General features: G+C 40.0%; 1 protein-coding gene across 1 annotated transcript in view; it reads right to left on the bottom strand.

The window, feature by feature from the left end:
* The window catches only part of PKHD1 (PKHD1 ciliary IPT domain containing fibrocystin/polyductin), a 271278-nt gene that overhangs the window by 117968 nt on the left and 126103 nt on the right, over positions 1 to 27207 (bottom strand). Inside the window, exons 41-47 of the mRNA XM_074861360.1 lie at positions 26767 to 26892; positions 23958 to 24091; positions 19088 to 19200; positions 17660 to 17759; positions 16184 to 16318; positions 12820 to 12955; positions 10145 to 10391 (exon numbers count right to left, since the gene is read on the bottom strand). Coding sequence (XP_074717461.1) covers positions 10145 to 10391; positions 12820 to 12955; positions 16184 to 16318; positions 17660 to 17759; positions 19088 to 19200; positions 23958 to 24091; positions 26767 to 26892 — 991 coding nt within the window. The remainder of the gene's footprint in view (positions 1 to 10144; positions 10392 to 12819; positions 12956 to 16183; positions 16319 to 17659; positions 17760 to 19087; positions 19201 to 23957; positions 24092 to 26766; positions 26893 to 27207) is intronic.

Raw genomic sequence — 27207 nt, 5'->3', positions numbered from 1 at the left:
CCAGGAAGAATAAATCCTAGCCTAAGAACCTTCTCCCTGTCCCCTTACTGCACACACATGCACAGACTGCCTAAGACTGTCTGAGAACTTAATGCATCTCATTGTGGCACTCTTTTCAGTAGCAACCGGCACAGATTATTCCTCACCCTGAGCATGATCCCAGTTAGCTTGCAAAAGGATTGGTGCAGGGTTTTTTGTGCCACTAAAGGTACAGGAGGAATTCTGCTGGAAGAACCTAAAATTCTCACAAAGGTCTTACCCCATCACCACCAGCACCTCCCATCCCTGGGCCTGCCAACACTAGATATGCTTGTAAGAATATTGGGATTGCAGCTGCACAACTGCAACCCACAAGTCTTTTCCTGCTTCTTCCATTCTTCACATTAGAGATGGGGAATTGCTCAGGATACACGTCACAGAACTGCAAATCTAATTCTCAGCTGTGGAGAAGCCTTTCTGTCTTGCCAAGGTACCCTGGGGCCATGATTCTGCCATAAAGATGGATGCAGCAGATTTATACATGAATCAAGTGTTTCTGCAAGATCTAAGCAAGTTGGCAGTTTCACCTTTAGTCCACTTAGTCAGTTTTGGCATTTGAACTGACACTAAGCTTAAAAAAAAAAAAAAAAAAAAGAATCTCTTTTGAGCATATCTAAAATGGTATTTCTAAATATTGGAGTATTACTCTACAACTAGACATCTCGGCATGTTACCCAACCCTCCAGATTGGATACGGCTTACTTACCCAAAACAGACAGTGCTAAAACTCATGTCATCCAGCATTTTTTCTGTTTGTATTTGTAATTTTTGGTTGTTTTTCCCTTTGCTGCTTTGGAGACAATACATAATTACAATAGCAGTCATCTTGGAGGAGGGTTGCCTGCAGATTATTTTTTCTCTTTTAAAATCAGTTCTGGTTTGGGGGTTTTTTTTGTTATTCTGGTGGCTGACACTTTGGCAAAGGACTTTCTGGATACCCAGAAACATTCAGCTGAGAAACAACAGTGGGAAAGAGAAGTGTGAATCAGCAAAGAATCACTCAACCAGAAGATATTGGCAGACCAATGAAACTGACTGGAAGGAGTTTATAAGGCTTAAACAGCTTTCGTACTACTAATAAACCTCCTTTTATAGGCATTAACTGGACCAGGATATTAGGCTGCTAATTAAGCAAGTAAATGACAACAAGCACATTATCGCCACAGTTATAAGGACCTGCACAGGTATTCAGGAAAACATTTCTAGCAGCAGAAGCACACCACACATAATATGGTGCAACATTAAACTCTCCTGCACATCAGAAATTGCTTTATTGAGTTACAAAGGTGCACAATGGCACAGCAAGTGATGGAGACTCAGACGCATCATCTGTGCAATATAAATCCACGTGGTTTTGCTCTTTACTCATTTTACTCTTCATCACTGCAGAAGTCTGATGAGATAGTTTGAATCTCTTTTCTCAGAGATTTCTCCCCAATACTTCCAAGAAGCTTTAAAAACAAAGAAGAGAACCTGGAAGGGGCAATTGTACTGGGATACAGGGAGGGATACATGTCACCTGGTTGATCTGTCAGAAAGTTAGGTGGCAATTCCACATTAGCCATGTAGATTCATCAGCTAGTGAATGTGAATGTGAATTCACTAACTAGTGAATTGTGTGAATCCAACTCTCTTGGACACCAGTCTTGACAAGAGGTTATAAAAGCACCCGAAATAAATAGCTTAAACTAAACAGCTAACTTCCAGATAGCTACAGTTAAATGAAATACATCTTTCCCAGTATACCTACTTATAACAGACAAGTCCTAGACTTCAAAGCTAGGATAGACTTTTGACTGCTTCAGACACTTTACTTTTAAGTTAGTTGTTCTCAGACTTTGGGATTGAGAGACAGGGAGCCTTCACTGGAGAATCTTTGGTTTGAAAATGCCATTTTTTTTATGTCAGAGAGCCTTTCTGAGGAAGAAGGCTTTGCGTGGTTTCATACCATGATAGTCTGGATTTCCTGACCTTCACCTGGAAGTTTATTCATGAGCCGGGAAGGAAAGGGAGCAGATTTCTTATGGCCTGAAATCTCTGGGGTTTCCTTCACCTGGAATGTTGTGACCTTGCCTTTTACATACCTTGCTCGAGGTGTTGCCACCCACAAACATGTATCTTACTCCTGGGTGCCAGCACACTAAACCAAAAATTTGGGGAACCTGAGAAACTGCAGCTCTGCAGGGAAGTTAACTGGCACAAGACAACAATGAGCCTGAGACTACATTCCCCTTGAAAGAATGTCAGAGTGCTTGTTTTCTTCACCTATATGCCAAACAGACACCAAAATGGAAGTACCCTACTAATGGAATTACCAGCCACAATTAGCACCATTTCCATTTGCCCTAAATAGCCAGCGATTTCACTGTGCCCTAAATAGCCACCAATCTACCTCTCCTTAATGTTAATGAAGCAGAGTAGCACGCACACACACAAGTATTTCTAATTCAAAGGATCCGAGGGAGCCTGCACGCATCATTAACATGGAGAGCTTCATTATCAGAGGAAAGAGCCTTCCCCTGAACTTCCCCTGGCTTTATTTGAAAGAAACTAGGAGGCAATGGTCTTAATGCAAAATTAACCCTCACTTTAAACTGCTGGAAGCCTTTACAAAGTGTAAGGAGAAAAAAAAGGATGACTCATTGAAAAGGCTGTATTTTTATATTGAAGCAGGTTTCAATTAAGGAGCAATTTGCTTTAGAAATATGGCAGGATTACTGGAGAGGACTTTACAGTCTGAGCCACAATTTACCAATTGTGATTGTATAAGCTGTTATGTAATTTAGCTCAAGTGCATTGTGCAGAACTGCTCAACATAGATGAGCCACAAAGGATTTGTTAAACCAATCAACAACATCAAGTAGAACAAATATTAACTCTCCTGTTTATGCTTACCATTAACTTACTTATCCTAAGGGTCCATATCTTTGTGTATGAAGGCAGACACTGTGTTTAGCTCTAAATGCTTTCTGTTTGATACATTTGTGTAATAATCCATTATGATTATCCCTCTCTAAAACAATATAGCATTGAACTTCAAATGGGACACCAAATGTTTATATCAACAGTCCAATTTACTGTTACCCAAATGGAGGCTAATTCTAAATTATGACCATTCCGAACACTTTACAGGTTTGATGCTGGGCCAAAACCAAGTTCATTTTAATTACCAAGAATTAAGAATTTTCAGTTGTTTTAAGTAAATGTGTGTATCTCTGTCACGAGACCAAGGACATGGTTCAAATCTGCCTTATATTATGAACCCTTACCATCAGCGAGTTTTTGCATGCATGGGTCTTTTTGAAAACAACTAGATCTTTGTCCCTGATCCTGAGTAGCCACTATGCAATAGGCCTTCTGAATTTGAAGTAAAAGAATAATTGAGATCATCTCCCAGGAGCAGAGAGGGTTGTGACTGACAAGCTGAGATGGCTTCATTTAAAGTAGCTTTTGAGTTTACTACCCCAGGCTTCCTAACTCCACTGTGTTCTTAAATCAGTTCCCCAGCTCCTATAGTCTACAGGCTGATACTTTAAGGAAAACTAAAATCAGATACAAATTTTGAGCTGGAAAGTGACTAGTAAGCAAGCAGTTCAAACATCTGTGCAGCGTAAGCATAACAAATATCTTCAGAGGGCCACTTTGTCACTCCACTTATTCCATATCAGGCAGAGCTCTAAAGCATCCAAAATGGGTCTGAAAACCTGGACACAGGTACTCTGGGCACGGTTTTACTCCACTTTGCAGTCCTCTACAAAATAACACAATTTTAGGGCTAATAATACATTATGACAGTGAGTCCCAGGGTAAATGGGTAAATGGAAAGGGATCCTATACTGTTCCAGTGTAAATGGAAAGGAGTCCTACACTGGGAACCAGATTTAGCTTGGCTGCTTTGGAGGGATGTCTCTGATGCCAGAAATATAGAGCAGTAAGAGTTGAACCTCTGAAGTTTAACTGATGTGCTGGTTAACGGAACAGTCAACAGCCGATTATTTAATATTTGTCTTCCACGTTATGCCATGGGAGCCCTGAGAGGGCTGAGTTATGAGGCCAAGTGAGTGTGCAAGCTGCCCTATGTGTGAATACAATCATGTACACAGGGAGGATACATGACCGGAGAGCAACTGAGCATGTACACATTGAAAGAAGAAGTGTGATTGTAAGGGTGTTTCACAGCAGGTGGATGTTCATCTGAAGGCACCACAGTAAGTCAATATCAAAGGAAAAGCAAAACTAGAGTAACCATTTGAACTCTCTTCAAGACTCAAAGACACGGAGGTAGGGGGTAAGCTATTCTTTTCACACTAACCCATCAGCAGCGGCTGGGTTTGCAGCAACTGAATGCATGCACTACAGGAGAGGATATTAGACCAGATTTAAGAATTAAGGCTATAAAGAAGAAAGTTAATCTTTTCCTCTGCAGCAGACTAGAGAAGAGGGAAGCAATAAAAGGCTTGAACTACAAGACTGGTGCTGAGCAAGTCCCAGGTTTCTGCAGTGAGAAGGGGAAAGCAGATGAAAGGGAACAAGAGGCAAACTTCCTTCTGGTGTGCGCAGCCGCAAACTGTTTGGAGTCCCCTTTGCCGCAAGGTGCTGCCTGGCTGCCTATTATTCTAATGCTCTCCTCTTGTAAAAATTATGCATAATGTGAAGAAACTTTTAAAGTCACTTAATCATGTTATGACAATTTTTTAATGAAAATTTGTTTTAATATTAATAGAGATTCATATTTTCATGATAATATGGGTAGCGGTGGCATTTGGAGCAGCCGTATCTAGCCTGCAGCCATGCTGTGCTGTGCCATGGCATAAGCTGTTCTTTAGACTACTCAATAACTTTCTCACATATAAATTTATAAAGACTTTTATAAGCTTCAATTACATTTTTAAAAGACATAAAAACCCTCTTAAAGGGTGCTTAAGTGACACATTAGTTTAACTTTCGACTGGACTTCATGAAGAAGGCTTTTGTTACAGCAACGCAAGCTTGGAAATAGATCCCCATTTTCCTGGAAGCTACTGGGTGAAGCAGTTCAGGACAGAGTCAAGAATTACTCAAGATACCTGTTTTCTTTTTTTTTTTTTTTTTTAAAAAAAAAAGGTCTTCTAAGGGTTTTTCTCTACGTTTTAGCAGGAAAAAAAAAAGTGCCAATACACTACACGCATTCTGGTAACTTAAACAGCACAAAGATAAAGAGTCAATTGCCCACATTGTAACTTAAATAATTAAAATGGTCCCAGACATGTTTTTAGCTTGCACCAACCAGCTTTATCTCAGACAGATCCCAGGCAAGGGATCTTTCCTAAAAGGTAGCACTGATGCAACTTCCCTGATATCTTGGAGGCTAAGGTTAATAACATGGCCATGGCCAAGCCTTGACAGTGGTCCTCAGGGTCAGGGAATGAACATGAGGTTGCTGGGAAAGGGGTTGCCATACTAGGACTCCCCTCTCAAAATTCATTATTTGCCTCAGCCCTTAAGAGTTTCAGAGCTGGAGTCCATTCCTGAAACTCAGGGGAAGCAAAACACCCACCACCTCAAGCCCCTCACATTTTTGATTGAGGAGCACAGAGAATGCACCACTGCAGACCAGGAGAGAGCACAGGAGATGAGACTGTCTTACTGCTATGGCCTGAAACCTTCTCCTTGTACGATGTGACTTCATACCAAAATGAGGATGCTCTTGCGCTATCACTTTGGCCTGATGATCAGCAACTGTGGGTTCAGTGCTTAAGGTTTGGGCTCAGAGGTTTGTAATCTCTTTTTCATCCTGGTTTTGACAGCACCCCGGCTTTACTAAGGTAAAGTGGAAAGCACAAATAGCAAGTTGCAGATCTGACAGGTTGCATACTCCAGGGCCTGGTAGAGCACAACAGAAAGATTTCTTCAAGAGCGATTTTTAATTCTTTGCTCATCAGAAACTAAAGAAAGCCAAGCAACAGTACTTTAACCTTTTTACTGAGATTAGATGAATCCAAACACTGTGCTGTTGGGAAATTTTTCCTGTCACCCACCTATTTTTATTCTCTCTGCTCAAATTCTGCCAATTGCTTCTAGTCATATTTTGTTGTATTAATCCTAAACTATTCCCTTTTTATTGTGAACGCTTTTCAAATACACCTGGACAAAATTCATTTTTCTTCCTCTTCCCTCACCCCCTCGTCATCTGGTCATGCTGTGCATGTTTTATTAATTGACTTTCATTCTTCACCTCCTCCAGCTCCTTTCATTCCCCACCCTGTACCTCTACCAGGTCCATTTTGGAGTGCTGTCTCTGTCACTGAAGACTCCGACTCACTTAATTTACTTGGCTGCATACTGACAGTCTTTCAACTTAACATGATGGTGATTTGGCTAGTAGAAGCTACTCAGGAGAGAGGATCTGGAAGCAGCACAGAGAGGATGCTCACGGTCTCTCAGGTTACTCTGTTAAGTACGTAGTCCTCAAGAGGACAGGCTAACAGCTGGCTTCTGCTACTCAGACTGCCAAGTATCTTTGATGTGAGTTGACTCCCAGCTCATGCAAATGAATAATAAAGAAGGGAAGGAAAGGGTACTTGCTTGAAATAAAAGGTTGATTGAGAAGTCATTGATATGACTAATCTAAAATTCTTAAGCAATTTACTGGGAAGACAAAATTTAGGTCAGAGCTCAAACATTTCCAGAGTTAACAACAATGGTGAAGATGAACTATTTGTACTTGTTCCTTAACCACCTTTTGATGTGAAGAGGAACAAGGTGTATTGAATACATTAGCTATCACGAATTATTAATATTTACATTGTGGGAGTATCCAAAAGAACCCAAATCACACTATAGGAAATGTTGTGAGAAGCTCCATCCACCCACACAGCGTTGACCCATAGATATGGTCCATATAAACAAGTAAATACACTAGGAAGTGAACTGATTTGCCTAGGACCTCATAGTTAGCTGGTCCAGAAAGACATCTAGCACAGTTATATATTGTCTTCTATCCACTACCCTTTTTGTTAAATCAGAATGATTGCCAGCTCTTAATTTATTGCAGACTTTTGTTTTCATTATGAGAAACAGTAATCACATGCAAAGCCTGCAGGTAGCTGAAAGTCTTATAGTTTTCCCCTTCAATGGAACATGTGATTATTTTTTTTCTTATTTGGGAAGGGGATTTTTTTCCTCCTTTTCTAAAACATAAATTATAAGACAGACATGAATTATTAACAGCCCTCTGACAGAGCACTTCAGGATTTCTGCCTGTATACTACTAACCTGAAACAGCAAAAATAGATAATGGTTCAAACCTGTACATCAAAAGAAAGTGAAATGTTGAGCAGGGCACTGGGAAGGGAGGATGAGCATGGGAAGAAAAGCAGGAGTGGTGATTAGATCACAAAAAGCTTTTTTTGAACCCTTTTCATTTATGCCAGGAATTTTCAGGTGTCCTCCCTGGGTAACAGAAGTGGTGGTAATATTTGGCTGAACAGTATTTCTCCACTGGATCCCTTTAGCTACCAGCTGCCCAAAGGCAGGAACAAGTCCAGCTTGGGTAAGCAAGTGTAGCAACAGAAGTGAGCTGGGACAACACTTGGGAGCTCTACAGCCATCAAAGATGATGGGAAAGAACTGCCTATACACCAGGACTGGGTTATTACAAAGGCGCAATATGAGGCAGTGGCAAGAGGAGGCCGAACTCTTCAAATCCATCTTTTATCCCTCTGGAAATGAAAAAATTGTCAAAAGGGGCATTCTGTTGCAAATTTATAGTAGGCATGATTTGCTGGGAGTGTGAAGAGGTACTAGGAAGGACATGTACTCTACATGGTTATATCCACACAGACAGGCAGATCTTCTCCAACAAGACTGTGTCTCATCCACTCATAGAGTGTGTAGGCACTCACAGACCTGTGGCTACACCTCTTCTGATAACCCATGCCATGGCCTGTCCTCTGGCCTTGAGGTTGCTAGCATGGCCTGGCCACATCCATACAATCAAATTCCTTCAGCTTCCAAAACAGCATGGGACATCTAAATTGCCCTATTGGAAGTGGTTCCTTGGGTTATATTGACCTCTAGATTGTACCCCACAAATTCCTTGGGTGTGGGAAAGCTGTCCTGGGCCAAAACTATGCCAGGGACCATTATGAGCCTTTACAGTGCAAACAGCTGGAACTGGAATGGGTTCAAAACTAAGTCAAACAGAGACAGACTGCACTTACATATATATATGTCTGTTTGTATATACATGCACAAACAGTCCTTGTGTTTGCATAAGCTGTATTTCCCAAAAAACTTGTGTAGAAGACAGGTAGAGGAAAATCTAGTCATTCAATTTAGTATTGGGACACGTAAATGCCTACTGTTGTTTAAATATGCATTAGGTGACTAAGTGCCTGTTACAGTCACTAGAATTGTAGTAAGCACAGTCCATAGAAGCCCGAAGGGCAATTCAGTTGACCAACCCCTAAGAGAAAAATCAGAGAAACAGAAGCATCCAGTCCTGCTAGTCCCAAGCAATCAAAAAGTTTGGTGCGAGATGTCAGATCTGACACATCTCCAGGAGATCCTTGCCCTTCTGCCATGGAGTCACAAACCACAAAGATATCATAGGGCATTTTAAATGGCACTAAACATCTCTTTGTGGGCAACAAAATCAAGGACCCAGGTTTCCATCAACAGTCATGGAACACATAGTCAGTATCTACGTGGTGACCACACAGGTTCTTCAGGATAATATCAAAGTTTACATGTCTTCAACCCAAGTTGAATTCACTCATATTCAGTTTCTGGCTCTCTCACAAAATCTTTCCAGGAATTTTTGATTGCTGAATAAGCTCTGAGAGCTACATCACAGTAGTAGTGCCTTTTACCTATAACCTGTTCATTTATGCATTGAGTTCCTCTATCAAGATTAAAACAAATAAATGGCTTTTCATTGCCATTTATAAACAGAGGTATTATCACAACTGCCCACTGAAATCAAGCGGAAACTGGCATCTTAACTACTTTGGAAAAGCAATTACCTATTTGCCAAAAAACTTCTGTCTCTCAAAATAACAAAACTTTATTCTTTGGTCATTGTCTGATCCCATCATGTTGACGGGAATCCTTAACTGTATAGACTGAAACAGATTGCTTAGGTTGTGAGGGTGGTTTGATGATCTGAATTCACCTCAGAGCTAGCAAAGAACAGCAAAATGAAAGACCAGAAAGTCCTGATGAAATAGGTAAGAAAAGAATGGCTCCAGCAGAATGGCAGAAACGTATCTACTGAAAAGTTTTCTTTTAATTAAATACATCATGAACTTATTATATCTTCTATACAATATAGCTGTTCATTGCATGAGACATGGGCCCATGAAAACATAAAATGATGAATCCTGTTCTAGTAGAAATCATAATACATGAATCTGATAGTTTATGAAACTAACATAGTAATGGAATCAGTTTACAAAGATTTTCTACTTAAGACATGAAAAGCTACCATATTCATAATCACTTATTCTTTGGGAGTATAATTAAATTCAAACTTTTTTTTTTTTTTTAAAAAACTGCATTTTTTTATCAATGGAGGTGTTTCTCTCATGATTTGGAAGTATTTTGTAGGTTAGCACTCAGAAAACCTTGGCAAAGTTCATAATTTGCCCACTAAATCTCTGACTGTGTCTGGGGCTTGACCACCAATCTCACTTGGAACAGCTGAGTGTCAGTGTCCAACTTGAGCTGGATTCTCATTTCTACAAAGAAATGGTATTTGAAGAGTGACAAAATAGCAGTACACCACAACCTCCACCTAAAGGCTCACTTAACACTGTCAGAATTGTCTCAGGACTGGAATCAAGGCAGGAAACCAAGGAAACCAAGGTAAGAAAGATAAGCATCTTGCTGAGAACCTCAGAAAAAATTGAACTTGTGCAGGCCCGAGTAAATAAAATATAAACTAAAGACTGTCCTGTGTTGTCCATACATCTAAGTTCTCCTGTCCAAAACCAGGATGACCTAATTTAGGAATCAGCAGAGAGGCAGGAGTCTTGGAGCTATGTTCAGACCCAGCAGCTCTCTCAATACACAACACAGTAAGCAACATCCATTCCGATTTTTTGGAAGTTAAATTGTTACTTACAAATGAAGAGACATACGGTGGAAAACAAGGTTGCTGCCACAAACACTGCCACCAGAAGCTTGACTGAAGTTGGCACTGGCTGTGCAAGATATCACAAGGATATCTGTGGAAGGAAGGAGATGACTTCCTTTCTGCCCCGTGATAGAGCCGTCGAGATCCTCAAGGATGGCAGAGTGAGGAAAAGGGAAGGACACTTGGAAAGGTGAGTTGATGAAGGTCAAACGTTCAGCTCTCACTGTAAACCCACCTGGAGGGAACAAGCAGCAGTTCAGAAACAGAGACTGTCTTCTTCAAGTAATAGGCTTAAAGGCATCTCTGGAGAAAAGAAGATTAACTAACACACCTTTGCTTTCGAAAAATGTCTACTAAGTCAACAAGAGAAGGGGATTCAGGAAAATAAATAAAGATGGTTGTAGTAATTGCCATTGATGTGATCTGGTCAGGTCCCATCTGTCCAGAATTCTGTTGTGACAGGACTTGTGGTTACAGACTCCTCTGATCCAGGTGCTGCTCCTGATCATCATCTCCTCAGTGACTCCAAATGCTTATTCACAACTTCCATTGCCAAAAAGTTACAGTCTCCAAAACAGTGATTCTTATAGATCCTTTCTGCCTTGTGTATAAGATAAAATCTTCAGTGATAAGGACTGTTTATGTGTGTGTGTAAATATACCTGTGTGCATATGTACAACACTTGGCACAATAAAGCCTTGGCTGAGAAGTGTGGCTGGAGGATCTTTTCGTTACTGTAATCCAGATAGCTACAAAAAGGAGGAATACAAAAAAGAGGAATACTCATGCTAGCTAAAGCACAGGAAGATTTTGAACACATTAATATTTCCACAAGTGTCAGAAAAGGTTCTGCATCTGGGTCGGGGTAACCTGCAGTATAGGCTGGGCAGTGATGGGATTGAGAGAAGCTGGACATGAGCCAGCAATGTGCTCTCACAGCCCAGAAAGCCATTCAGGTCCTGGGCTGCATCAAAAGCAGCGTGGCCAACAGGTCAAGGGAGGTGATTGTCCCCCTCTACTCCGCTCTGGTGAGACCTCACCTGCAGTGCTGTGTCCAGCTCTGGAGCCCTCAGCACAGGAAAGACGTGGACCTGTTGGAGCGGGTCCAGCGGAGGCCACAAAAATGATCTGATGGATGAACACCTCTCCTATGAAGACAGGCTAAGAGAGTTGGGGTTGTTCAGCCTGGAGAAGAGAAAGCTCTGGGGACACCATATGGTGGCCTTCCAGTACTTAAAGAGGGCTTATAAGAAAGGTGGGGACAGACTTTTTAGTAGGTTCTGTAGTGACAGGACAAGGGGCAATGGTTTTAAACTAAAAGAGGGTAGATTCAGACTAGATATAAGGAAGAAATTCTTTATGAGGGTGGTGAAACACTGGCACAGGTTGCCCAGAGAAGTCGTAGATGCCCCATCCTTGGAAACATTCAAAGCCAGGTTGGACGGGGCTCTGAGCAAACTGATCTAGGTGAAGATGTGTCTGGTCATTGCAAGGGGGTTGGACTAGATGGTCTTTAATGGTCCTTTCCAACCCAAACCATTCTCTGATTCTATGAAAATCATTGTCCCATGAAGCATAACAAGTCAGCTTTGGCATGAGCGTTCATGCACCATGTTTGGTTACTATTTGACTATGATATTGTCAGTTGTAGACTCTCTGAGTCAGATTTTACTATTCCCCCTGTCCTTTGATCTCACCTCCTGAAGTCTTTTTCTCTGTTATGTTATTGTAGGGCAGTATACGTTTATATATAAATATATTTAGGAGATAATTGCAGTTGGGATATTCTTCAAAGAGCCTTTGGGTACCTCTTCAAAGCTCAAAAGGATGCTTAGTTTACATGTTATCTCAGGCAAATTCACCTCTGGTTTAGGTTGGCCTGAGGTAGGAAATTCTGCAAGGTTGTGTCATAGCTATTAAAGAAATCATCGCTCTTGAAATTTTACCTCCCAAAATGAAAAGCAGTAACAAGTCAGTGTATAAAGACCCCTTCCACTGAGAAAGTGAAATCAGTGCAAAAATAAGGCTATCTTTGTCTTAAAAATATGCGTGGTATGTGGATTCAACTAGGTGATGAAGCTATTTGCAAGGGAGATTGGAGAGAACCTGCAACCTCAGCCTGTGCAGAGCAGAGCAGCTCAAGGGTCTGGTTCAGCCCTCCAGCAATGTCAGCAAAATGCACACTAAAGAGGTTGAGTATTGCTGAGGACTGATTGTTATGCATATCTCTACAATCCTAGCTCAGGGATTTTCTCAGCTCATCTGAGCTGCACATCACACAGAGTATTTATCTTGCATCTACATATTGTCATCTTACGCCCCACCTCCCTGAAAATGGGGAAGAGCTATTATCCTTGTGTCCCAGTTGGGGAAGTGAAGCATAGAGAGTGACATTTTTGAAACTATTTAGTGCCATGAAACCTAAGAAAAGCAGGTATGCAAATACCTCCAATCCTAGCTGATTTTCACCTACAGCAAACATTGTGACAAGATTACAGAAGCAAAACTGGGGCCAGTACTCTTCATCAGAATATGGTGCTTTTTACAGGATTCAGCTGAAATACCTCTCAATGATTGTCTGTGGAAACTGTATATTTCTAAACATCTGAATCTGAAATGGGAGGAAGTCAGGCTCTGTGGAAACCCTGCTAAATAATACCCACCTTGCCCTCGATAACAGCCAGAACAAGCCCGGATCGCTGTGCAAGTGTTCACATCAAAGTTCCTGAAAGCTGTGTTGGAGATGAATAGCTGGTATCTTTGGGGAGATTTTAGTCCTGCTGACATACAGGTCCTATCCTGCAATGAAGAAATAAGGAGCGCTGGGAAACACATCACCATGTGAATTTCCAAATCTAATGAGTCCAGAATGCAGCAGCTAGGACACAAGGATGTGATTGCACTCAAGCCCATGGTTGTGGGGCAATGTATGCTGTTTGAAAGACAGATCTAAGCTATTGCTTGGCAAATTCTGACAAGTAACATCTGTCTAATTCACCATTTGCAGTATGTGATACTATTACATTCAGGGTAGTGATTTTCTTGTTTGCGTTGTTGCATATTAGTTAAAGTTGGGCATTTGAAGGGAAAGGAAATTGCACATTCCCTGGGCAGAAAGAATCCACCTGGAAGGCACAATGAGCAGATTTGTTTATGGTGCCTTTTACTTTGCCCTGTCTTGTCCAACAGGCAGGAAATTTCCCTCCTCTACAAAGCTGATCAGCCTAATTTATGTTCTAAGAAAAACCTGACTGCTGAGATTCAAAGCTCTTCTGTGTGATTGGGGATGGGGGGAAGCTTTTAAACTAGGGTCTCTTCAAAGCTCTGGCTGACTTCAGGGTCCATCAGAACAAGAAGTTAAGTATATCAGTGAGAGACAGGAGAAAACATAAGACATGAAAAGGAAGAGCAAAAACCCACAAGTGATGGAAAACACAATGGACAAACTAGATTTTGTGGTGATTGTAGGCCATGACACATGGGAGGTGTACATCTCTCTGACAATTTATCTTGGAGACAGGCTGGGAAGAAGGATGTACTCAGAGCTAGTGGGTAGCCTGGAGGGGAAAGGGCTGTCAGAAATGCGTGATGTTATTTCTGAGGCCAATAAACACTTTTGTAGAACAACTCTCAAAAACCATAGTAGAGAATCAATTGAGAAATCCACCCTCTGTGAAAATATTGTCTTTAATTGAACATGTAGAATTAAATGGACTTTTATAAATAGTTTATCACTTCAAAGAAATGGTGTTATCTTCAGTCTCAAGAGAGAGCAGCTCCATCACCTTTTTTACTCCAAGGCCAAAACACCTGCAGTGATGGTCCTGGTTCTTGGGCCAACTCCTTCCAAGTCACTGCTAAGCGGAAATCCCTGGCTTCTGGTAACATATCAGTCAGAAAGACTTTATTGGTTTTTTGCTTACACTTGCTTGTTCCTCCATACCACTCCCATTTCTATATTTTTTTTAATTTATTTTATTTAAATAAATATTAAATAGAAGAAGGGTGTGAGATGATAATTCCTCCCCAGTGTGTTTCATGTCTCTCAGACCTCCTCTTTTTCAAGAAGAAATGCTTTTCCTCAACTGGCTCCACAAAGGCAATGAGTTGCTTTATGAATGTATGGAAGAGGCTTGCTGAATGTCTAGGAAACTAGTGAAAGTCTTTTGGCTTTTACAGGCCCTGGATCTAGCCTTGCCGCTAATATTTTAATTGATCAAAGCCCAAATTTTTAAATGCCTTAATATTTCCAGAAAACAGTCGTGTTTTAAAACACGTCTTTCAAAAACTGGAAGGTCTAGCAGAGAGGAACATCCAAGGTTCCCATTAAATTAATGTCATAAAGTTTTAATTGATATTAAAGAGACATCATTATTAAAGGGAGAATTACATAAATTAAGATGTAAATTATGACAAGGAGGCTCTTATCATGAGATAATCAAAGATAATCACCCCCCTGGGGTACTGCAAGAAACAAGGCACAGCTGAGTGCCTCTAAATCTCTTAACAAGTACAACATCGGAGTCCTTCCATGGATCCTGCAAAGCAAAAACAAAGATATCCACCCTTTGCTGTCCAAGAGAAATTAATTGTGTCATTGGGACGCTGCAAGGTTGGACTGGTGAGGCGAGGATTAAATCTGAGATACATACTTTCAATAGATCTGCTACACAGGTTTCTTTCTGCGAGCTTCTAAAGAAAACTCATTTAAAACTCTTTTTCTGCCACTCAGAGAGAAAATTAATTTCATAAACAACAGAAAACTGAGCAGGGCTAAAAAGCCCTCAAAAGCATGAACAAGTAACTGTGGCCAGTTGTTACTAAATTCCATTGTTATCCATGTTATTAATCTGTTAACAACCTGGTAGCACCCAAAGGACTTTGTCCAGCTGCCTAAAGAAGTAATGGAAGATCATATTTACTGCATAAATAAGAATGTTACATTTTGACAACATTTTTCCTTCTCAAGTAAATAAGTAGCATGCTGTGTTCCAGGTGGACCAATGATGCTATGAGAGAGCAGAGGAAACCAAAATGTTACCTAGGATAGAAATCAAATCTGTTGTACCCCCTCATTATTCTCAAATCACTAAACTAAACCCAACTATGTATGGATAAATGGTGTCTCTTTATTACAGTAAAAGGTACGTAGGAGTTTATGTTAGAAAAGCTTATTTAAACAAAAATTATGATTTCTCTCAAAAATTCAGGTTCTGTGAAATTCCAAGGGTTTTCTGAGACCATGTGACTCTTGGGAAAAAAAAAAACAAAAACACGAGTAGGGAAAAAATTAACACTTATCGTGCTAAAATCCTTCAGCTCATAAATTGAGCAGAATCGTGATTTTGTTTTTACTTTTGAACTTTGTTTTATAAAGAATATTCATGAATATGCATTATAATATAAAATCTTTTTAAAAATCCATATTTAAATAGAAAAATCTTTATTTAAATATAAAATCTTTTAAAAAAATCCATGTTTAAATAGAAAAATCAGGGTCCTTCTCTCAATTTTGTTTAAAAAGTCTTCAAAACTTCCATACTGAAATAAAAAGATATTTCAAGAAAATTCCGAATTTTCCTGTGGAGTGCAATCTCTGGTTTCTCATCAGCTGGTGTGAACGGAGGACATGAAAAACTATACATGATCTAGCTGATCAAATGTTATTTCTCTTCTGCTGCTGCCAGCAGAAACAACAAAATCCTTGGTTCCAGCAGGCTGGGAGATTGGTACTGATGCTCCAAGTTTCTCTGCTCTATCATCAAATCAATGTCCCTTTAGCAGGTGCTGCTGCTAAAGGCATCATCTTTCCAAGGAGTGGAAGACAGTTAGAGGACTAAGCAAACAGATCAGTGCCCAAACCTCATCCTGAAGCTGCATTTATCTTTACATACAATCTATTTAAAATCCAAGTTTTACCTTGGAGCAGGGGCTGTTCTTCAGGTTGCTTTCTTATTTCTCTAAATTCCTATCTGAAGGCTTGCTGTGGAATTCAAGAGATGTTGAAATAGTTCCTGAAGTACTTACCTTTTGCCCAATGTGTCCAATTAAAACACTATTAGCTACGGAAGTGTTTCCCAGGCTTTCTACGATGTCAATGCCAAAGTCTTTGCAAGCATAAATGCAGAAATGTTGGAGTTCAAGGTTGCTGCTTTTAAAAATCTACATAAAAGCATAATAAGTGAATAACAATAAATAAAAATATTTTGATTTATAACTGCTTTCCTTACAACAGAATACAAAGCGGAAGTGCAAAACCACATAGAAATGTTGAACATGTATTTAGTAATTGAGAATCTCCCCTTAATGTCTAGTTTCTGCTTTCAATTAATAATACAAAAAATTTTATATTGTTAACTTATTTTCAAGTTAAAAGTAAAAAGAACACTATGAAAGAAAATCAGAATTGAGAGTCAGTAATAGGGTAAAAGTGCTCTAAATTTTCTGGGTTTTATTACTGGAAAAAATATTAGGGTAAAGCAGTTAATGTTTGTGGCAGAAAGATGCCTTGAAAATAACCAGAGATACTGCTTACAGTCACCTAACAGCAAGAAGACTGTTCCTAGAGAGACCTCATGGAAAGCAGCACAATAAACTTAGTTATTAATGTACATTAAGTCAGTAACACACAAAGAAATTACAATTGCAGCAGAGAAACCCACAAAAACAAAACTGCAAAACATCCTTCTGTTGTACTTCTTTTCATATAGATAAGCTTTTCCAGAAAGAGAATACACCAGTCTGAAAAGAACACACTGGAAAATTGGACACCTTCAAAGGAAGAGCCGTAGGATGCGTTAGACCAGAAAACATGCCTTACAGAGGAAGACATACCATCTGCTCAGGTCATCAGACGGGGGGGTTAAGAGGATCACAACCACTAAGCACCAGTATGGGAAGAAAGTATCAGCTATTAAAGGGTGGCGTGGGTTTTTTTAGTCAGATCAAGTAACAGTGAGCCACAATAGCTGGAAAGTGAAGCTAGATAAATTGAAAGAGAAAACAGTGCACATTTTTAACAAGGATGAAAAAAATCCCATGGGAACCAGTAACCCTATGAAGGAAACAGATCCTCTACCAACAGCAATCTTTACAAAAAGCTCAGATCCAGCGGGAGGATATTTTTGGCTGCATGATCTAGTGGAAGGTGTCCCTGCCCATGGCAGGGGGGTTGGAACTGGATGATCTTCAAGGGCCCTTCCAACCCAAACCATTCTATGACTCTATGATTATAGTGGCAGACATATGCTAGATGATTACAGAGGACGCTGGCTGTGATGAAAGTAGCACTGATTCTGCACTGGAGCAGTAAGAAGAGCTCGCACAGATTGTGTTTCTGGCTTCATCACAAAAATAGGAGCCTCCATCTGAGGGACATGGACATAAAGGTACAAGAGCTTTGACCGTAACTGTGGCCTATTTGAAGACTTACAAGGTGAAGTCAGTGTAGAGGTGATATACTTGTAAAGATCCTCAGCATCACAGAGGACAGTCAAGGCATACCTGTGCTCCACCTTGGCTGCTCCAAGCTGTGAAGTTGTTGAACTGAACGGGTCTGTTTGGGCTGTCTGGCAAATATTCTGGGTACACCAGCAACCCGTACCTGTTTAGGAAAGAAAGTAAAGGACACTGGTTTTTTACAGTGTATGAATTCATGAGCAGATTTTCCTATTCATCATTTTGATATCTAAAATTTTAAATCTGTAACAGTTCTCTGCATGAGACTTTATCATTTAATCCAAAATCAAAAACTGGTGGATAGCAATGTTTGTTTTAGGCATCTAATCATGAGGGAGAACATACTTACAATTTCTTTTCAAGTATTTTCAGATTTAGCCATGACAAGGCTAACAACCAGTGTACGGTACCACTGACAGGTGCTCTCTGTGAAACACCCCCACCATACTCATGAGCTTTCAACCAGTGTTGGCTTCAGATGAGCCCGACATGAATCTGGACAGATAAGGCTTTGCTAGCTCTTGGACTCAGCTAACTTGTAGTACGCTCCAAGTGTAAGTGTTCCTGAATGCAGTCCTTAGTTTGACCTTCTCAGAGATTTCAAATCCAGATTAATATCCAGATTTCCTCAAAATTCAAGTGACACCATCCACTGACTTTTAGCACAATGTCATTTTTTACTATCATTTCTGGTTTAGGGAAGTACAGGAAAGAGCTACAGGAATAATTGTGATATGTAAAGTCTGACATTCACACAGCACCCTTTATCCCATTGCACTGCAAAGTGCTTGGTCTCCATTTCAATCTACTTAATCAAAGGCCAAACTCTAAGGGTTAAGTAGACATGCTGCTATGATATAAAGTATTTGTGGGTAAGAAATGCCACTTCAGGTTGTCTAAGCCAGTATACTGTCTCTAATGGTGACCTAACAATGATGTTAAAGGAGTGTAAGAAAGAAATCGTGTATCTGTTCTCCTGCATGCCACCCTCTTCTGCCTAAAACGTCTGGTATACTTAAAAATGAGCTTTCAGTTCAACACATGAGCACATGCTTTGCTGTTAATTGGTTGATGAGGAAACATGTTAAATGTGGCACCTTAAACTACATCAGGATCATTTAAACAAGGGGCTAAAGTGGAGGAGCTTGTTACCAGCACAGGAAAATGCTGCAAGTTAACAAATTGGGCTCATGAATGAAGAAGAAACAACTGTATTGAAACTACTATGGAAACCATTCACAGTCAGGCCCTGAAAAACAGCCCCAACCACAGTGCTGCCAAACACTGATTCTGCTCTGCTGTGGAGAACTCTGCTTACAAGAAAGACCTTAAAAAGGTACAAAATGTGGAAAAAACAAACAAACAAACAAATACCTGAAAGGAGAGGCAAAGCCTTTCTGCTCATCACTGCAATTACAGTTAGCACTACCATGTATAGAAGGAAAATCTCTTTAACCAAAAATCCCAAAGTACCTTGTGCAGGAATGAGCTATGTTCTCACTGAAGGACAGGAGAGGCATTTTGGATGGTCCCTCAGGGGAGAGATGAAATAAATAGCCATACCCAGCAGCACACACTGTGTTACCCTGCAAAGAAGCATATGTGACTGTGAAAAAAAGATTACCACAGATTTCTAGAAATTAAAATAAACTTAAGAAAAACCCAAATTAAAATCCCAGCTGAACCCCATTCAAATTCTGGTAAATCTGGCTGGCAGAAGCTGGTACCTTGTTTCTGTGTCCTCAATCTTGTCCTGGTTTTGCTCTGTCCTTGGGCCAGTCTTAAAAAAACTTATTCTCAAGTCACAAAACAAGGGTTGGCCAAGCAATAAGAAACAAATGACAGAAAAGTGATATTGCCATAATTCTTAAAAATATAGATAAGAAAAAAGTGTGTGGAAAACTTCTTACCCCTATAAAATCCTCTCTAAGTAGGAAGACAACGTCATGAAAGAAACAACTAAAAGAAACAACTAATCTTACTCAGACTTTTAGTAAATTACTTGCTTTGGATTATTTTTAACAGAGTAAGCGAATAACCATGGGAAGATGTGCTGTAAGTTATTGTCATTTAATATCTCTTAACGAAGAAATTACGGAGTTTAATTCTTTGTATTATTGCAAGAGGTGAAAAATAAGTGATCATAAAGTCTGCCTGGCCTTAAATTAGGAGTTTGGTACTTACAGACTCCGTAGCAAGTGGGTTATGTGGGTTATATACAGTGGGTTAGGAGCTTTTCTACTCTGGGAGAAAAACCTGCTCTTACCTTCTTCATTTGGACAGCGGCCAAACCTAGTGTTGGATGGTGTCCATATAGCAACGTTTTCATGTGTGCATCTGGGCATGATCCCTCTCATCTACCTTAGATGTGTAAAAATTTGATGCTGAAGTCCAGGCCAGTAAACCTTTCCCTTTCCAGTCTATTCTTAGATAAGATGAATTGCCCTCTGGAGGTATCTAGTTCTCCAAGGGGAGTCTAAGATGAAATTTCTTGCAGAAAGAAGAGCTTGTTCTCTAAGATCGGGTTTGACACCCACCACTACCATTCATAGGTCATTGGACAGTGTTAAAACTCTAATGACTTTTTGGTCCCTGATGGTCCAAACCAAAGCTAAGCCTGGTGGCCTAGAGGTGAAAGCTTCCATATACCAATTACTTTCTTCTGACCCATCCAAGTGTGTTCCCTGCAGTTATGTTCTCTGACATCTGTCAAGCGACAAAGAGGTATCAATACCCAAAGCACTGCTTTCTCTATCCCCTGTGTAAAACTGCTGCTTTTTCTGAAAGTGCAGCCGCAGACCCTTTTCCTTTAACAAAACACTTCTGTAGTCCAGTCACATTATTTCCAGGATCTTTTACTTGCGACTCCAATCGTGCGTTCTACAGATGATTCATAAGGAAAAAAACTGCATATTTATTCAGCCAGCTAGTGGCTGGAGGGCAGGGGTTTTAGGCAAGCAGGGAATTTTGTGTGGAAATCAATTCTTTGTGGAAGTCAGTATATTACGAATGTCCGTGCAACCAAAATTCCAGAGAGAAATTACCTCCCTGAGCACGCCAAATACCTGGAGGTATGCACTGCAAGTCAGTAAAATAACGTGGCTGACGTTTTAAGTGTCTCTTAACTGTACAACACTGCTAATGTAAATATTTCATGAATTTCTTTTAGATAACCAGGTCTCAAACTGTTGACCATAAAGATGATGTTAAAGCTCTGAAGAGTGTGCCCAGCACCACTCCTCCAGTTTCAGAACCTGGCAGGATGCAAGGAGCACCCCCAAAGGTCTCACTTCACTGTGCCCTCACCTTGTAGAAGGTTTCAGAAAAGATCTCAGTAGGGATGAAATAGTGAGAAACAATTGATGCTAAACAGATACAGCCTCACCTCTTTGGTACTGTGGAGAATGGCTGGGTTGGGTGATATTGAGGAATAAACCCATTTATCAACAGCGTAACCATCAGTCACTCCTCTGACATGGAAACATGTGCTGATATCCACCCCATTCATTCATTCAAGCTGTTTCCCAGTCTTCAACACCAGGTCAAGAAAGGAAAGGGAGGATGCATGCTGAATTTCTTAAATCCCACCTGTATGCTGTTATGCATGAGCACTGCATGTTGGTTCTGGGATTAAAGGGCATTGAATGTTTATGAATAGTAAGTTACTAGAAAAGGTCCAAAACCCGCTGGGCCCAAGAGAACCAAGAGAAGAAGGTTAAAGATTACTTTTTTTTTTTTTTTTTCCTGCACACAAAAATAAAACCAGGGACATAAGTCATGCACTTCAGTGACAAAAGGGCCAATATCAAAGAGATGCATCTTCAGTTCCTCATGCTGATAGCATTTAAAAGGCAAGAATCCAGCCTGCTAATGAAGATGTCTTATGACACTAAAAAGTGATAACCACTGCTTCCATGCTTTATTTAAAAAAAAAAACAAAACAAAACAAAAAAAAAAAAGAAAAAAAAGAAAACAAAACAAACCTTGTAATAATAATCTTGCCCTTATGCTGCATGAGTATAAAATTTTATCTAACACCCTGATTCACAAATGCACTTAAGAACTTAAGTCAAATGGAAACTGGTGGGAACTGAGTCTCTGAATGTCTTTGTAGTCTCAGGTTTGAGTGACTGCTGTGCCCCAATTTCAACACCGTTTAGGAGACCACTGATTTTCAAGGAAATTTAAGCTCTTCAGTCACCGATGCTAATTTAGGCTCCCAAGTAAATTGAGCAGTTATGAAAATACTATTGCAGGACTCACTGTGGAAAGCTTAACCCATCATGCACAGAAGATGTAACACAGTCTAGATCTAGAGCTCTCTGTCTATCTTAGTTGTAATCTTTGCCTTAAGATTACAGCCTGTAAGTTTAAAACCAGTAATTGAAAGATGACGTTCTGAAAGCAAAAATCAAGCAAACAGAAAACCCAACACTGACCTAACATTAAAATCTAGAGGGGGAAATTTCTATTCTATGTCATTGCCTGGAAACCAGGCAGTGGGAAGATGAGTCTTTCCCATTACACTCTTCAAACTTCCCTATTAAATTAAGATTGTAAATACCTAAAAAGCAATATCTAGTCTTGAGCCATTTGATCAGATAAAATGTGCTGAAACTCTGTAACATCATGACGCCAGTGCTGGTCCAACATCCCTTGCATTTAGTGATTATTATTGTACTAAGGAAAAGGCCACAGCACAGGTGTTTTGCTTGGAAGAAGTGTGACTTTTTCTCTTAATATCCATGTCCTTTCATGGCTTCTGCTGAACACTGCCTGGTGCTGTAGAACAGTAAGTGCAGCTAATAACAATTTTAAGGTAGGCAACTTCATATTTTCCTTTTTCTGCTGCAACGCCTCAAATACCCCACTCTGAGAGACTGCTGACAATGAGGTTTACCAGCAACCCTTCAAGGGCCATCTGCTATTCTGCCTTGAGTAACACACCTCTGGAGAGCAGACTTAACCCTGGTGTTCAGGTACACAGCCACAGATGCAGTTTTGGGCATATCTATGAAGACATGTGAACCAAGAGAGCTAAGCAAATGTGCTGAAAACCGACCACAGTCAGTTCACATGTACCCATAGAGATAATTGCAGCAAACCTTTTCAAAAGCTGAGCCACTGGCGACTCAGTAGACAGCTCCAGGGTAAGTCAGTGCATGATAGTACAAAACTCTGTGTTTAGTGGAGCTGAAATTCATGTGATTCTGCCTAGTTGTTGTATTTTTTAACCATATTTGATGGTCTTAAAAATGATAAATATGCCCTTGAGGGAATTGCAGAAAAGTCCTCTCCTTCTTCCTAAGTACTATTGCCTTTATACTAACATAGGAAATGTGTTGGTCCTTTTTTCACCTTCAAATTTTTGTGCAATTCTTTCCTCTTGGAACAGAAGCCCAGGAGGCGATTAGGTCTTCACATACAGTTAATAATTGCTTTGGTTTCTGTGGGTTAGCAATAGAACAGGTTAGGATTTTTTTTTTTAAATGAAAGCGTGCATTTGTCACAACTGAAACTGTGGTAAGAAAGGTCAGTTTCAATGAAATTCCAGACTTAAAATAGTTGGGAAGGAAAAATGTTTGAAATTGGTGAAAATCATATTTTTTTTCCATGAAATACTTAAAAGTGACTCTTTATTCTGAAATGTGACTTGAATAAGACAAAAAAAGTATGGACTAAAAGTATGAACTAAAAGAAAGCATCAGAGAATTAGTGAATAAAAAGATTTTTACTGAGCTCAACTTTTTGATGTGAAGGTTGTTAGCCTGTTAGCTTTTTAGGAGTTTGATGGTTTATCACTATTCAGAATAGAGAAGCTTCATTTCTTTTAAAATCAATGTCATTTTTATAGGACAGGGAACACATTCTCCTTCTCACCCTAGAATGCAAATCCTGGACTGTATGTAAGTTGTCATTTTAAATCCAGACAGAGGTGCATTTGATATTGCTGAATTTTAGTGTGTTTGTCATCTGACCATTAAAATAGAGATTATTTTTGTTATAAAGACAGAAGTAGGAAAAAATTCTAGAGAAGCTGAGCTTGAACTTTTTTCCAGTTTTTTGAATCCATGAGTATTAGAAAATAAAACAACTTTTGAAAGTATCCCAGGATGAAGGATCTCACTGCAATATATCATTCCATTCAAGTGCAGTAAAATTTTCAGTAATAAATTTGCCCGTTAATAGAATTTATTTTGTAATAGACATTTGTAATATCCTATCACAAGCACCGTTTCTGACAGTTCAGCCAAGAGGCAGATGTTGTGTATATGATCTCCCAGATAAATGAAGTCCATAACTTTCTGATATCTTTGATTAGAGATATACCTGAACTTCCTACCTTGATGTGGTTGACAGGAGCCCTGACATAGATCCCTGCCGGTGACAGTGTCTCAATGTTTGATAAACCGTCTGTTCCAGAAAGGCCAATCACTAGGTTGTTACTGACTCTGTTCCCCTCTTCCAGTCCTTCTCCTTTAAAATAAAATAATAAATAAAAAATTTTAAAAAAAGAGGAAAAAAAGAAAAATATAAAAAGAAAGAAAAAAGTAACAGAAATGTAAATATAACTGGAAAAACTCTATTATGCAATTCACAGAACTTGCTGGGGTTTGCCCTGCCTGCTTTGCTGGCATGGCCCACCTGGGAATTAGCTTTTGCTGCTAATTGTCCTTGGGTAAATCACTGTTTGAAAAACACTTAGAAACCTGTGTTTAACACACAGCAGAAGATGGCTGTGAGAAGGTCAAAGACTGCCATGACTGCTCAACACCGTGCACAGCATGGAAAGGGAAAGACTGTGCTTCAGAAATGTCAGGAGGCCACTAGCAAGATCTGATCAACATTGTAAATGTGGTAAAAACCAGTTTCTGCCACTGAGAGCTTACACTTTAATGAGATAAAAATAATCAGGGAAAGGAATACTATGGTTCATATTCTATAAAGAGGCAGTGGAAACTCTGATTCTCAATACAATATGCAGAAGACCCTGTACCAGGTGTTATCTATAACACCAGCCATACTGTACTGCAAGTTTATGGAGCAAATGAATAACAGGTATATTATAAAGCACATTTACAGTTGGAAAAAGAAAGATTCAGAGTGGGGAAGTGGCTTACCTATGCACACACAGGCACGCTTCTGGCAGTACTAGAATTCAAAGTCCTATTTATCTCCTGTGTCTCCACCCACTGTCCTACTTACAGGTAAGACAATTTCTAAATAAGAGCACCTAGTGCAACTCTGCAAAAAGTGGGGATTTTGCCCCCCTAAGCAATGAAACATGAGAAGAAAAAGGAAAAATCAATCAACCAATTGATCACACAACTCGGAGTCATGGGATGCCCCAGATCTAGTAACAGTATTGAAGTAGGGAAAAAAAAAAAAAAAAAAGAAATATCTTTTTAAACTACACCATGAAGAAATGTGCCACCCAAAGGCAAAAAGTGGACAGTGCCATACAAGTCAAGTCCAAATAAGGACACATCAGCATATGTCCCACTGCTCTGGTGTTTTGGAAGCAGATTACATAGTGGAACATCTCTGGCCCACGCCAGAAGCCAATTAAATCTGTTTAGTTTTGTTTATCAAACGATTATTTTCAACTATACCTACTCAAGTTCTGTTCCAAATACAAATCCCTTCCCCAATCATTACTACCTCAAACGTAAGCCACTTCACAGGAAAACTGATGTGCTTTGGTTTTGGGAATGGCAGTAATTACTTTTAGCCTTCCTCTCAGTCTCTTGAGCCTTTCTCCATTTGTGGAACAAGATACATTTAGGAAATATTTCCTTTCCAGGCTGTATTTACTACAAACAATGCCACTACCAGAGCATGAACAGGATCCTAAAGCAGTCCTTTTGACAGCCATATAGGTTTTCGAGGTGGCATAAAAGATCTTGGCTTCCAAGCTGAGACTTGGTGTGTCAATTAATTTTAAGCCCAGAGCGACTTTTTATGACTGTCTTGCAAACCCTCAGAAAATAAGGGTTTTAGATGAAATCACTGAAGGAGTCCAATTCTGGAGCTGCAAATAGCCAGCTATAATAAATATTCCTTCACAGGCAACAAAATGATATATAAATTCATCCATCAGACCCTCTGGAGCTGCTGACAGTGAAGCCATTAGAGACATCTTGGGGATAAGGTGTATTCAGGCTGAAACTTCAGTGGAAAGATTCAGCGCAGCCCAGAGCCCTTTAACTCAGACACATGTCCTAGCACGAGTGAGCCAAGGCATGTTGACAGGTTGGAGATCTTGTTCTGTTTCCCCATGGCCACAGGGGCTCTGTGCAAAACCTTGGGCAAGTCGTTGCATCTCTCTGAGCCAGCTCTCTTCATGTACAAGTTGTGTACAATCACTCTCACTTTACAGTCTCCTCTGTTTAAATCGTAATCTATCACTTCTCATTATGTTTATATACAGGACCTAGCATAGGGACTTGCTGTGTGTGTGGAACTGCAGGATCAGGACTGAAGGCTTTTTTTTTCCCCTCTGTTTATCTTAAAATTGGTCATTTTTATCCCATCTCTGACAGAAAACAAAAATTGAGCTATATCTTTAGGTATTCAGGCAACATGAGATCCCAGCAGAAGATGCTGCAAGTCAGTCTCCTGATGGTTAGTTAGGAGAAATATTTTGTTGTTTAACATTTTTGTTGCTCCAAGCTCCAATTTATTTAAGCGCTAAATCCTCTGCTTAACTTTTAACATATGCTTTCACTCCATTATCGTCGATGTCAAATGACTGAAGTTAAAGGTAAGTATGCTCTTAAATGCCTCACTGAACTGGGGTCTTAAATATTGCATAATGGTGCTCTTCCAAAAGACAGATAAATCAATCCCCTAAAAAAAATCTCCTTCTGCTTGTAGACTGAAAAAAAAAAAAAAGAAAGGATCCAGATCAAATGAAGACTGACCTGAAGAAAGAGAGAGTGTATGGTCAAATGGAAACAGCTGCTAGGAGTTGTATGTGGAATCATGGGAGCTTTATTCCAGATTCATTGATACCAGAAAATGTGGAAGATGTGATTCTCAGGGTGTAGTTAAGGATCTGCCATTCTTTCCTCCAACGGGATTTTCATGCAAATGGTAATCAGCACATGTTGCTATTACATATAAGATAGTTATTTTCTTGTTTCACTTACCCAGCAGAAGCCCGTGGCCTGAAATGTTATAGAAAACATTGCTGTCCACACTAAGGTTTGAGATCCCGGTCAGATGGAGTCCTCGGCCAAAGGAGTCCATAACACAACAGCCGCGTATGTAAGAGTCTGGAAAGAAATGAGTGCTGTGAGCAAAAAGCACACTGCAGCTTGAAGGTTGGGACAGTCTTATTTTCGCTCCTCATCCTTTGATGCTGTGCAATTAATCCTTTTGGCTTCCATGAGACTGCTCGGTTGCAGCTGCCCACACATACTCACCTGGCAGATCTTTGCCAACAGGCTGGCATGGCTGAGATGGGCACAGTAGGGAAGAGTGGCCCTGAGCACAGAAATGGGTTACTGGAGGTGGTTCACTATTGTGAGGAAGGAGGAAGAGATCCAGTGAAAGGATGGGGTAAGATCCCAAGAGTGAAGTATGTTATG

The sequence above is a fragment of the Strix uralensis genome, chromosome 3 (assembly GCF_047716275.1).
Source record: "Strix uralensis isolate ZFMK-TIS-50842 chromosome 3, bStrUra1, whole genome shotgun sequence".
Classification (NCBI taxonomy): domain Eukaryota; kingdom Metazoa; phylum Chordata; class Aves; order Strigiformes; family Strigidae; genus Strix; species Strix uralensis.
Note: the sequence above shows the minus strand (reverse complement) of the source record. Positions and strands in the feature narration are given on the sequence as shown.